Raw genomic sequence first — 13,099 nt, forward strand, 5'->3', positions numbered from 1 at the left:
CTCCAGTTTACTGAAAAGTTAAGCTATGTTTCAAGTATTATGCTTTTAGAAAACATTTTCCTTGGTGGAAAATGTGGCTCAGTCAGTTGAGTGTCTGCCTTTGGCTTGGCTCATGATCCCAGGGTTCTGGGATCGAGCCCCATGTCGGGCTCCCTGCTCTGTTGGGAGCCTGCTTCTCCCTCTCCCTCTGCTTGCAGCTCCCCCTGCTTGTGTGTGCACTCGATCTCTCTGTCAAATAAATAAATGAGAATCTATTTAAAAACAAAAACATTTTCCTTTAATCCTTATGATGACCTCATGAGGTTGTAGGTGGGATAGCTCATTTAAACATGAGGAAATTAATGCTTCATTTGTTTGAACAATTTACCAAAGTCCCACAGCCAATAAGTGAGTGCTAAGATCAGAACCAAGATCTGAGGCTGGTCCCATGTAATCATATAAACCCCCAAAGAAACCCCTTATCTGACAGGGAAGCTTTAGATCTCTTTTTGATTTCTCAGTCCTTTCCAGCTCGGTGTGCCTAGACCGGATCTTGGCATGGCCTCCGAAGTAGAACTGTGCTCGGTGCCCGGGCTGGTACTCGCCCGGTGCGCAGATGATTGCTGGTGGGTACAGCTTGAAGAGAAAGGCATCTAATCTGTGATGGGCATTAAATAAATCGGCTGAACTAGTAGAGACGGGGGAAATAGGAACTTTCATTAAAGAAATAAAGAATAGAATTTGGGTGGGGGATAGCAACAGACGAGTTCAGAGTGGCTCTCTTAGTGCTTATATTAGGACCTTTTACAGTGTAACTCATGTTGAGAGCTGTCTTTGTAGCCGTCGTTATATTATTTCGTTCACTTGTGACTTGTAGGACCACTATAGTTTAATTGAAAATTTAACTATCTTTAAGCAGCATTATAAAGTTAAAGCCCTTTTGGAACGCCTGGTGGCTCAGTCAGTTCAGCATCCGACTCTTGATTTCAGCTCGGGTGATGATTCAGGGTCATGAGATTGTGGGGATCCCTGCTCCCCACAGAGCCTGCTTGAGATTCTCTCTCCCTAAATAAAATCTTAGAAAAAAAAGTTAAAGCAGTTTTATTCAATCTGTTAGAACAGATTAGTAAACTCTGAAGATCTCATCTTGACTGAGAATGTATACCTAACAAATGCTAAGTAATTTCAGTGTGGTGTACATTCTCATCTTTGATTTGATTTTAAACGTTTCCATGGTTTAAATGGTTTTATACAGATTAAATAGATTTAGATATAGATATTTATGTTATGAGGCTATCCAGCTCGGAATCTGAACTGCTATTTTATACTATGAATTGTGAAAAGTAACTGCATTTTTCTAACATTTCTTTTCTTAATGTTAAAAGAATTAGAGCTCTCCATCTGTTATTTCTCTTAAAAATATCTTTGGGGGAGCCTGGGTGGCTCAGTGGGTTGAGCCGCTGCCTTCAGCTCAAGTCATGATCTCAGGGTCCTGGGATCGAGTCCTGCATCAGGCTCTCTGCTTGGCAGGGATCCTGCTTTCCTCTCTCTCTCTCTCTCTGCCTGCCTCTCCATCTACTTGTGATCTCTCTCTGTCAAGTGAATAAATCAAATCTTTTAAAAATATATATGTATATATATATATATATCTTTTTCTTGCAAAGTGAATATCAAGTATTTCTTTAGGTTATTGTGCCATTAAGTTTTGTTGAATGTTTTGCTTTTTAGTTTATCTGCTTGGTCAGTTGAATTGAGTTTTACTGACTTGAGTTTGTATTTCTGGGGTAAATGTAAACAAAAATTTTTATGTGTGTTCTTCAGATGTGTTGGCAAGCCAAGAACAACAGATGAATGAGATAGTTACAATTGATCAGCGTGAGTATTCATGCTTTCTTTTAATTTAGCACTGCAAGGTAATAAAATTAATTTTTAACTTTTTATGAAATGTTTTAGATACACCAAGAAATAAAGTATAGTAACTAACATCTGTGTACACTGGAAGAATTAAAACTTTATGTATCAACTTTGCCTGTTGTAGATCTCATTTTAAATGACTATCTTGAATTGATGTTTATTATTCTGTGCATATTTTATATTTTTACCAACTAGGCAACCACACTTTATAGCATTGTTTTACCTGTGTTTAAACTGGGTAAAATGATAATAAACTGTATATATCCTTTTATAACTTGCTTTTTATGTAACAGTTATGAGACTTTTGATGATACTTGCAGTGTGATTTCATTCATTTTCACTGCTGTCTATTCTTTTTAAAAGTCTGTGAGTATGATGGAATGAGTGTGTGTAAGAATGTGTGGGAGATTCTCTGGTTTATCACAGGGGTTCCTTCCAGCCGGAGTAGGGATTACCATAGCTTTTCACCAAGTGTGGGTAGATGTTGGTGTTCTCACCAGTGTGTGTGAGTTCTCATTTGTCCATATTTTTTCCCCAGCATTTGATAAACTACTTTTAATGAAGAAATATTCTTAAAACACATGTTTTTATAATTTCTTGTTTAATCTGTTTATACCACTAAGTTAACTGAAAATAAAACCTCTTATTCCCCAAGATAAGATTGACAACCCATAATGCAAACATCGTACCTTATCCTCAGGATTTCTTTGGTAATTTTGTTCAAAACTTCTGTGGATTAAGGCTTTTTTAAAATGAGGCCTTTTTTTTTTTGAGCTGATTAGAAGCACGTCAGTAAAACTAATAGCATTTTATATCTTAGTAGATTTTTTTACTGCTTGTATTAGAAGGAAAAAAATTTTTTTCCATTTTTCTTTGCAGCTGTGCAGATTATTCCAGCATCAGTACAGTCTGCTACACCAACTACTATTAAAGTTATAAATAGTAGTGCAAAGGCAGCTAAAGTACAAAGAGCTCCAAGGATTTCAGGAGAAGATAGAAGTTCACCTGGGAACAGAACAGGTATTTTTGCATTATCTTATGGTATTTATAAAATTTGTCAAATCATGTGTATTTTGGTTTTTTTTTTTTCACTGTATGAAAATATGAATATAGATTATTTCTCTGGCAGTATTTAAACAGCATTTGTTAAAAAAAAAATTGTTTTTAGCATGGCTAGGGGACGACCCAGAGAAGAACCGGTGTGGTGCCTTTTGCCTGCTACTAATCCGTAGCACTGTGGCCAATGCTTTGTCCTTCTCAATTTAGGAAACAATGGTCAGATCCAGCTGTGGCAGTTTTTGCTAGAACTTCTTACTGACAAGGATGCTCGAGACTGCATTTCTTGGGTTGGTGATGAAGGCGAGTTTAAGCTAAATCAGCCTGAACTAGTTGCACAAAAATGGGGACAACGTAAAAATAAGCCTACAATGAACTATGAGAAACTCAGTCGTGCATTAAGGTAAGTATTTACCATTATTATTGCTTATTATTTATTTTTATTATTAAGCCTTTCTAAAAAATTAGTTCTTATTCTAGGTTTAACATTGTTATGTAACATTAAAAGACTTACTATGTTTATTTAATTAAAAAGCTCATAGTTTCACACTGTTGTTGAAACTGACTTTTTAAAAAAGATTTATTTTAGAGAGAGTTTGTGTGCTTGAGCATGTGAGGGTGGGGGTGTGGGGGGAGAAGGGGGCAGAGGTAAAGGGAGAAAGAAACTTGACCAGATGCTGTGCTCAGTGCTGAGCCCAGTGGGGGGGCTCCATCCCCTGATTCTGAGATCACAACCTGAGATGAAACCAAGAGTCAGACACTTAATCAACTGTGCCACTCGGGCACCCCAAAAATGACTTTTTACAAAGATATTTAGTAATAATTTTGAGGCATGTATTTTTTTTTAGATGATTCCAAGATGATTTGTTTTTATCTGGTTGAAAAGCATATATTACTCTGCTTAAAACATATTTTAATCTCGGAGCTTTCTGCCATCATAAAATATTAAGGTGCTATCATTTGGATAGGTGAATTGAGTATAAATTTTAGCAAAAATGCAGATATTTTCTGTTTTTATAACGAGGTGCATAATGTCGACCCATTTCTCTGTTCTCTCTTTACCTTCGCCCTAAATCTGAATATCCAACCTTTACATGGATTGAATTGGAATAAAATAAAATTATTTGTAACTTCCTATAAGTAGCATGAATATTTTTGAGACAGTTACTCTCAGAAATTATGCTTTCCACGGGAATGGAAATTTAGTATGTGCATTTAAGTAAAAAAGCAGGGTATATGGAACTAATGTCTTTTTTTGAAAGAGTGAATATAGTGTAAAACAGCTCTGCGATTTATCTCTGTTTCTAAATAATATGTGTTTACTGCTATTTCATGTTTCGTTTGGACATTGTGAATTTCACACTGAGAGATTATGATTCACCTCTCCACTACACATATTTACACACTCTTTCTCCCTTCATCCTAATGTAATTACATAATTATATGGAAATTGTTGTTTTATCAGCATTCAGTGTTAGGGTCATGATCATGTAAGTACTGCTACATATTTTAGCATGATCATTTTTCTTTTCCAAAATAACTTTTCCTTAGCACTCAAAGTAACTAAAATGCTGTCTTTTCTTCCTTTTTTATTTTATTTATTTATTTGAGAGAGGGGGCAGGTGAGAGAGAGTGCACAAATGGGAGGCAGGGTAGGAGCAGAGGGAGAGGGAGAAGCGGAGCCTGATGTGGGGCTCAGTCCCAAGACCCTAAGGTTATGACCTGAGCTGAAGGCAGACTTAAACCGACTGAGCCACGCAGGCGCCCCTGAAATGCTTTATTTTCTATGTGTTTATCACTTACTTAGTCTCACATACTTTGCCAACTATCTAAAGATCCTCTCCATATGAGAATTAAGGCTGTCCTTTTTGGCAGTTGATATAATTGTATATATACAAGTCCCTTCAAAATTACAGATAAATTATTAGAATTAATCTTTAAGATGTCAGGTAAAAGTTTCAGTGCAGAAAGTTTCTTCGTAGACCTTAACATGGTGATTGTAGAATTTATGTGGGAATATATAGTGCCACAGTAGTTAGGATACCTGAAGAAGATTAACAGAGTGGGAAGACTTGCTCTCCAGGACATCGAAACTTGCTGTAGCTGGAACAATAAGACAATGTGTTCTTTGCTTAGGAGAGACAAATAGACGACAGATTACAGCGGAGAGCCCAGGGAGAGCCAAGAATATAAGAGTATTTGACTTAAAGATGGTGTGGAAAAAAGACGCGAGGAAAGACCTGCTTTTCAGTTGCTAGAGCTGGGACGGTTGACTAACCATGTGGGAAACAAGTGAAACTCAACCTCTTCCTCATACCATACCAGAAATTTGTTCCATGTAGCTTGTAGCTCTAAATATGGAAAGTAAAATAGGAAAGCATCTAGAAATACCTCCATGATGTTGGTAGGTGAGAAAAGACATCAACCAGAATTGACAGCACTGACCCTGATGGAGAAAAGAAATTGGGACTACATTTAAATTAGATTACAATTAAATTTTGGTCAACAGAAGCCATCGTCGGGAGAGTGAAAGGCAAGCCACAAACCTGACGTAATAGTCATGTCTGAAGTAACTTAAGAACTCTTACAGATCAGTAGGAGAAATAGGAAAAATAGGCAAGAGACCTGAATAGACACTGGACTGGTGATTATCCGCATGGCCAATGACCATGTGCCGCAGCGCACAGCCTCTCGAATCAGGGAAACGCGGTTGGAAACGATGATAAAATGGCACAGCGCGTATCTCAGGCTGGCCTCCATGGGAATGCTTGCCAGTACCAGGTGTTGAGGATGTGGAGGGGCGGGAACGCCTCTACACTTCTGATAGGAATGTAGCCTGTTTGTCTCCTAAATATCTGCCAAACAGAATTAAATGCATACGTCTTCACACGTGCTCACAGCAGCATTATTTATAATATCCCAGAACCAGAAACCAAATACCTGTTAGCAGGAGAGTGAGTAAATGAATGGTGGTAAACAAGAGTGGACTGTGTGTCCATGGAAATGAACTGGGACTACAAGCACTGATACAGATGAACCTCACAAACGTAATGTTCAGCAAAGCAGTCAGACCCAAAAGAATACATAATGTATGAGTGCATTTGTAGTATAAAGTTCAAGAAGCAGGAGAAGTTTAGGGATACATGTTTTGGGTGACAAACAGTGAATTACTATCATGAAACAAGATTGTTTTTACCTTTTAGAGCAAGGCAGGGGTAGTGATTGGGAGGGACCTTGGAAGGATCCTAGGGAAATCTATTTCACATATAAAGGCTAAAAAAAATACAAGTTTAAAAAAAAAGGGCAAAATCAAGTCCATGAAAATACAGGTATCATGTACCTTTCTACTTTCTTCATTCTATGGAGGGTACAAATGTGGTGAATGCTATTATAGATAGTGGTTGTATGACAGCATCTAGTAGATGGAAGGACATACTAAGTAAAATTAGAACTTAGTGTTTGTACTCTTTTATCATCATTTACCAAGAGACATAGGATTATACCAACTCCATTTTCCTCCTTGAAATATAAAACCACTTTCTTCATTCATCTTACTTTTTTCTCAAGTGTCTTTTTGCTGTAGCCTTAAATATTGTGAAGAAATCTTAAGAAATTAAAATACCAGTCTCATTTTAAATTAGATGACAGGCAATTGATGGTTTGTGGGCTAAGATCTAAATTATGTCTGAACGTAATTGGCACAAAAGGAAACACAAGAACTCTGCCCAGTGTATTGTATCTCACTGAGAAAGTGAACATAACTGCCTGTTGGGCTTTCTTCTGAAAAGTGACTTAATTTCCTGCACATAGGTCAGCCTTTCCATTAATGGACTCTTGATTAAGTTGAGTGACTTTATAATAAAGTCCTGCTAAATATGGTAGTTTACACCATCTTGGTACTTTGGCAAATAGTCGTTCCTTTCATAACTGTTTATTGTCAGACTGGTACAGATGGGCAGTACAGTTTTAAAATCGAAGCTTCACGGAGGTGGGGAAAAATAATAAAGTAAAACAAAATATTAGGCTTAACAGTCTCCCTGCCTATATAAGTCTTAACTTACCTTTTTCCCTTTATTGGAATTGACAGTAAGTAAACTTTTTCCAAAGTAAATCTAAGTCCAGCTCTATTTCCATACATAGCGGCAGTAAACTAGGCTTCTAGAGGGACTTCCTCCAGATTTGTCTTTGTAGGTATAGAACCCTTGTTTCTTTATGATGTCCTCTTCTTGGTTTTCTTTTCTTTTCTTTTTTTAAGATTTTATTTATTTATTTGTCATAGAGAGAGAAGCGAGAGCGAGCACAGGCAGACAGAGTGGCAGGCAGAGGCAGAGGGAGAAGCAGGCTCCCTGCGGAGCAAGGAGCCCGATGTGGGACTCGATCCCAGGACACTGGGATCATGACCTGAGCCGAAGGCAGCCGCTTAACCGACTGAGCCACCCAGGAGTCCCCTCTTCTTGGTTTTCTGCATCTTATCTGTCTTCTAACCCTTTACTTACACTTCTGATGCTCCTTATTGGATTTGGAGGATTTCACTGAAAGGAGAGCCTTTACATATTAAAATGGTGATGGCAAAGGCATGGCTGCAACTTAAGAGATTTTGTACAGTACAGAAAAGTGGACATTCCCACAGTCCATAGAATATGTCTATTACAAATTTCTCCTTTTATGTAGGTTCTTAATTATTAACATAGCTTACGTTTTATAGAGGGCTGTGTGCCAGTCATTGTGTGCTTAAGTGAGCACTCTGCAAAGATAATCCTTTTAACTCCCAACAGTTCTATGAGGGTAAGTACTGTTTTTAACCTCATTGTATAGACGAGGAATAAAAACTTAGAGAAAATTCAACTTTTGTGTCGTGACAAAATCACACAAAGTCAAGACACTGAATTTTGAATCTGGACATTCTGACTCCAGCCCTTGTTCTTAGGTTCTCTTACTACTCCTAAGGTTTTCTGTTTTGTTTTAATAGTGTTCATTTTTAAATCAGTATTTTATCATAATTGTTGAAATACAGTTTAAAAATTTAGTACATAGAGTTTTAGAATACTGAACATTGAAATTTTAGTAAGCAATTTTTGAAGTTTCCTTGGATAGTAACATTAAATATTTCTCTGTAACTTCAATGTTAGTTGCTATTGGGGTAGATACAGGACTAGGACTAGGCTCCTGCTCAAGGAGGGATCTGAACTATTGTAACAAGACCAAATTCTGTTTTTTTTTTCCTATAGTCCTAATGTGTATTTCTTTTTAAAGGTATTATTATGATGGGGACATGATTTGTAAAGTTCAAGGCAAGAGATTTGTGTACAAGTTTGTCTGTGACTTGAAGACTCTTATTGGATACAGTGCAGCAGAGTTGAACCGTTTGGTCACAGAATGTGAACAGAAGAAACTTGCAAAGATGCAGCTTCACGGGATTGCCCAGCCGGTCACAGCAGTAGCCCTGGCCACTGCTTCACTGCAGACAGAAAAGGATAATTGAGCCCAGGACCTTCTGGGAGCCCGAGGTCTTTCTTAAACATTAGAGCAAGTATTGCTCTCACCTTTATTACTGAATTTGAATCTTCTTTTATTTCTAGACTGTACAATCTGATGCATGATTTTTTTATAAATATTTCATACTCTTGTGAATTTGGATCTTTTTACTTTGAGCATATATTTTAGAATACGTGTATGTTAAAGGTCACCACAATGTCTTCAGCACCAAGTCAGGTTCATTGTGGGATAGTTTGTTAACAGTCAGGAAAGCTAAACTGGTCAGTATTAATGTCTAGCCCTACCAAAAATAGTCAGTAGCATCTGAGGATGAAAAATAAATGAAGTATCTCCAGGAAACAGTCTGGCTTAACTATTTTTGAAAATATAACTGTTTCCCCTCTCTGCTGCTTTAGATGTTGCTTTACATAGAACCAGAAAATGGAATTTTTCACAGCTAAAGCATGTGTGCCTGTTTCATCTAATCAAGCAGAGCTAAAATACTCATATCAAATAAAATGATAATATTAATAAATTACTAAACTGAGAGTATCAAGTTATTAAAATAATTTATATATTTGCAAGCAAAGGACAATAAGAAGTCGAATGGCAGAAGAGCATTGCTGAAGAAGGAGATCCAGGTTGAAATCTAGCTTAACTCAAGCTAATTTTAAGGATTTTCTGTATAGATTATTCATAATGTCAGGCCAAGAATTTAAATTATTTTAAGAGAGGCATTTAATTCTCTAATAAACCAACTATTAACAAAAATTCTGAAATGATCTCTGTTTTTCCTGTCAGAGATTTAAAAAACTGAAAAAGTATACCTCAGCCAGAAAATAAAAGTTTGATTTAGTTTGGTTTGGCATGGCTTGCTTTCTTTCTTTTTCAAAATTGCCCTATACTGCTAGTGTGTTATGCAAAAGCAGCTTATGTAGTCATTGTGTTTCTGATGAGATGAAGACGTTAATCAGTCAGCAGTACTTTCCCTTTCAAGACAGAAGCAAATTACTAGTCCGTAGTTCTAAGAAGAAATTCTGACCTCCAGTTTAGACAGTCTTCTCTCCAAACAAAATTTTCCATTTACTGAATTTCTTCCTTTTGAATATTATATATGTGTGAGTATAAATATCTGTATACATGTTCACTTGACCGTTTTAATATATATATATATCTATATATAATGATATTCAAAAGGAAAGAGATATTAAAACATAATAACTCATTTTAAGAATGTTTTAATTATATGATTCTCATATGTGAAACTCCTTACTTATCACCAGCTAACACTAAGCAGAAATGGCTAGAAATGTTTCTTTTTTGCTTGCTTGCTTTTGTTTGTTTTGTTTTGTTTTGTTTTGTTTTGTTTTAAGGTATTATACATGAATCATGAGATACTGGCAGGAGCTTTTAATCCTCTTACAGCAGAAGATTGATTGACATACATTACTTTATGCACCTTCTCCCTCACCATTTCCTCTAAATCTATCCCCCACACAGCTTTGTAAGAGCTCAGTTGATGCTTCTGACTAACCAGGAGGAAAGGGCTTGGTTTTAAGTCAAGGAGGCATTGCTGGTAGTCACTGTACTGGTCCCACATAGTGGTCTGGAATGAACCATAAGGCAGAGATCCTAGGAACAAGCAGGAGAGAAAGGATCTCTGATTTTCTTCTCTGGTAACCTCAAATCGCAGCTTGAAGTGCTGTGCTTAAAGGACTGCGATGTGTAATGTTAGTTCATTTTTATGCTTAAGTCGTTTAAGACCTGCAGGGGATGCCTAAAAGGAGTAAAACTTGTAACTTCTATTTTTACTTTTTTATAAACACATATGGAATAGACTGACAAACTATTAGTTTAATTTGGGCACTGATTACAAGGATATCTGAGTAGAATAAGCATATGAAATAATACATAGAAACTCTTAAGTTCAGAACAAATATATCACCAAAAAAGAAGGTTTTGCACCATCTCTCAGTCTGGGGAGTTGACAAGTCGCTTATAGTTTTAAAAAATATAATAAACGTCTCTGGTATGTTATCAGGAGCTTACAACTTTTGACTTTAGTATTTAAAATGCTTTTGGGGAGACATTATTTTAAAGTTTTGGCAAAGACGACAGACTATGTTGCAACTATATGTATATATTTTAAGGTAAGGAACACCCACATTTCTTTTAGATTTCCAGAGTCAAACTATTTGCTGCTTCTCCTTTAAGCATTCCTTAGATTCCTTTTTCCAAGAACATATTCTCTCCATTTTTCTTTCTTCGGCAATTTTTATTTTATTTCCCATTAGAACTTCAACAAAGATCATTCTCATACAGGACCAGGTGCTATTTCATTTTTCTTTTTCTTCTTCATCTATCACCATCATTTTTATGCACCAGAACACCGGTGAAGTCATGAGACTGATTTCCCCAATTGGTTCAAGAAACTTGAGTTAGTTTTTTTCAACTTAAATATTAAACTGTTTCCATTGTCCTTATTGAGGTTACAATCATTAGAAAGCCAGGCAATCTTTTCTTTTATTGAAAAAGAACTTGTATTGTAAAAGGAAATGTGATTCATGCTATTCATTCTTTGCTGTTTTTATGAATAAATTTTCCATAGGAGAATTTACAGTGTATTTAAGGGAAGAAAGATAAAATGGTTGGTCATCTTTTAGCCTCTAAGTACAAAAATAAGGAATGTCCATTTTTGTTTTAAAATTTGTTTTCCGCATGAGGTTCTTACTGAGCCAGCTTTCATATGTATCTAGCTTGAAGCTTGGACATTAGTGTTGATATCAGAAAATTAGACATATTAAACAGAATTGCAGTGTGTGGTTGATCTTCGCTTGGATCGACTTACCACATTACATTAATTTTTTTTTATCAATCCATGTCAGTTAATTAGGGAAATGGTTCAGTTTTTCTCTCCCGTTTAATGGCGAAACTCAAGTGTGATAGTTCTTTAAAGGGTTGTGCCTCCAAATATTTTTGGTGAGGTCAGCTGTTTTCCATGCTCATCATTTTATGCTACTGCCTTTTAAAAAGAACTAGTATATCTTTGAAATAGCACAAAAATGTTTTAAAACTCATAATTATAAAGCAACCTGTGACTAACTTAATGTCTTCACATCTAGAAGGTGTAAAAATATTGATATTTCAGTGATATTTCACTTGCTGCCAGAAAAAAATATTCTCAGTCTTTTGTAAAAGGAAGGAGGATTTTTGCATACATTTTTACTCTTTAAATAAAGACACTTATACGGTCATAATAACAATTATGTATTGCTTTGTGGTTTTTATTTTTTTTGTAATTTTACATGAAACAGTTATTTTCTATTTTTACTCAGATAAAAAATATTTGTGCATAAAATGTAAAAATAGTAAAATGAGAAAAATAAAACTATTATACAGTATATTTCTGTGTTTTTGGAAGTTTTTTTCCTGTATAAAAAAATAGACTCAAATTCCTGGGATATTGGGTTGGATGAAAATATTTCTACATCTGCTGTATTGTCCCATATACTTTACTTAAAAACTTACCAATTTGGAAGAACAGATTCCACTGAACTAAAATTAGATGTTAGAATTTAGTCTTTAAGAAAATAAATGAGGGGCTTCTGGGTGGCTCAGTTGAGCAGACTTTAGATTTTGGCTCAGGTCGTGATCTCCTAAGAGTCTTGGGATTGATTCCCTCCAGGGGCCCTGCACGCAGCAGGAAGTCCACTTGAGGTTCTCTCTCCCTCTCCCCTGCTCCTGCACGTGCAGGCGCTCGCGCACGCTCATATTCTCTCTCTCTCTCTCTCAAATCTCTTAAAAAAAAGAAATAAAATCCCATCCACAGAGCTAAACTCCTTCAGAATAGAATCAGAAGAAATGGTAACACTGAGTACTTGTCAAAAGGCAAGCCAGGGTGCCTGGGTGGCTCATTGGGTTAAAGCCTCTGCCTTGGGCTCAGGCCCTGATCCCAAGGTCCTGGAATTGAGCCCTGCTTCTCTATACCCCGCAGGGAGCTTGCTTCCTCCTCTCTCTCTGCCTACCTGTGATCTCTGTCAAATAAATAAAATCTTTAACAAAAAAAAAAAAAAAAGGAAAAAAGACAAGCCAATGGCTGTTAAAATAGAAATACTTAGTAAAACTTTCAACCTAAAAAATATTAACCTGTTTATGTTTCCTGCATAACAACAGGGTGCTTCAGCCAGGACCAGAGTCTCTGGAATCAAAGGGGTTGGGGCGGGGGGTGGTTGGGGGTACTTTGTGTTATTTGTGGTCAAGGAATGATCCAACTCTGATTGACGTGCTTATAAAATTATGATTTGAATGAAACAAATGTTTTTAAAAACACAACTTTATCTAGTTTGGAGTAATGAAAATAATCAGAAAACTAGGTATATTCATAATCCCAAAACGCTGATTCTTTTGTGTATATGACTTTAAAGCTTAATTTGCAAGCTAAGCACATGTTTAAAAGGCCTTTACTACCAGTAAACTGATTTAAAACACTTAGACTGATTTTAAAATCCATATTGAAGGACCACCTTCTTACTACCAGTTTGTCACAGACTGAAACTAAAACAGTTGAATGAATAGGGCAGTGGCGGAAAGTGGGGAGTTGTTTAATAGGCATAGAGTTTCAGTTTTGCAAGATGAAAACTTTCTGGTTATTGATTACAAAACAATATACTGAACT

The 13,099-nt window shown here is 36.3% G+C and overlaps 1 protein-coding gene across 4 annotated transcripts in view; it reads left to right on the forward strand.

Moving 5' to 3' along the window:
• Positions 1-8,962, forward strand: part of GABPA (GA binding protein transcription factor subunit alpha) — a 33,266-nt gene extending 24,304 nt beyond the window's left edge. For all 4 annotated transcript variants that reach the window (XM_032353085.1, XM_032353079.1, XM_032353092.1 and 1 more), the window contains 4 exons: positions 1,801-1,854; positions 2,773-2,913; positions 3,160-3,352; positions 8,203-8,962. In XM_032353085.1, coding sequence (XP_032208976.1) covers positions 1,801-1,854; positions 2,773-2,913; positions 3,160-3,352; positions 8,203-8,431 — 617 coding nt within the window. In that variant the 3' untranslated portion in view covers positions 8,432-8,962. The remainder of the gene's footprint in view (positions 1-1,800; positions 1,855-2,772; positions 2,914-3,159; positions 3,353-8,202) is intronic.
• Positions 8,963-13,099: the final 4,137 nt, after the last annotated feature.

This window comes from Mustela erminea, chromosome 1 (assembly GCF_009829155.1).
Source record: "Mustela erminea isolate mMusErm1 chromosome 1, mMusErm1.Pri, whole genome shotgun sequence".
NCBI classification, from domain to species: Eukaryota; Metazoa; Chordata; class Mammalia; order Carnivora; family Mustelidae; genus Mustela; species Mustela erminea.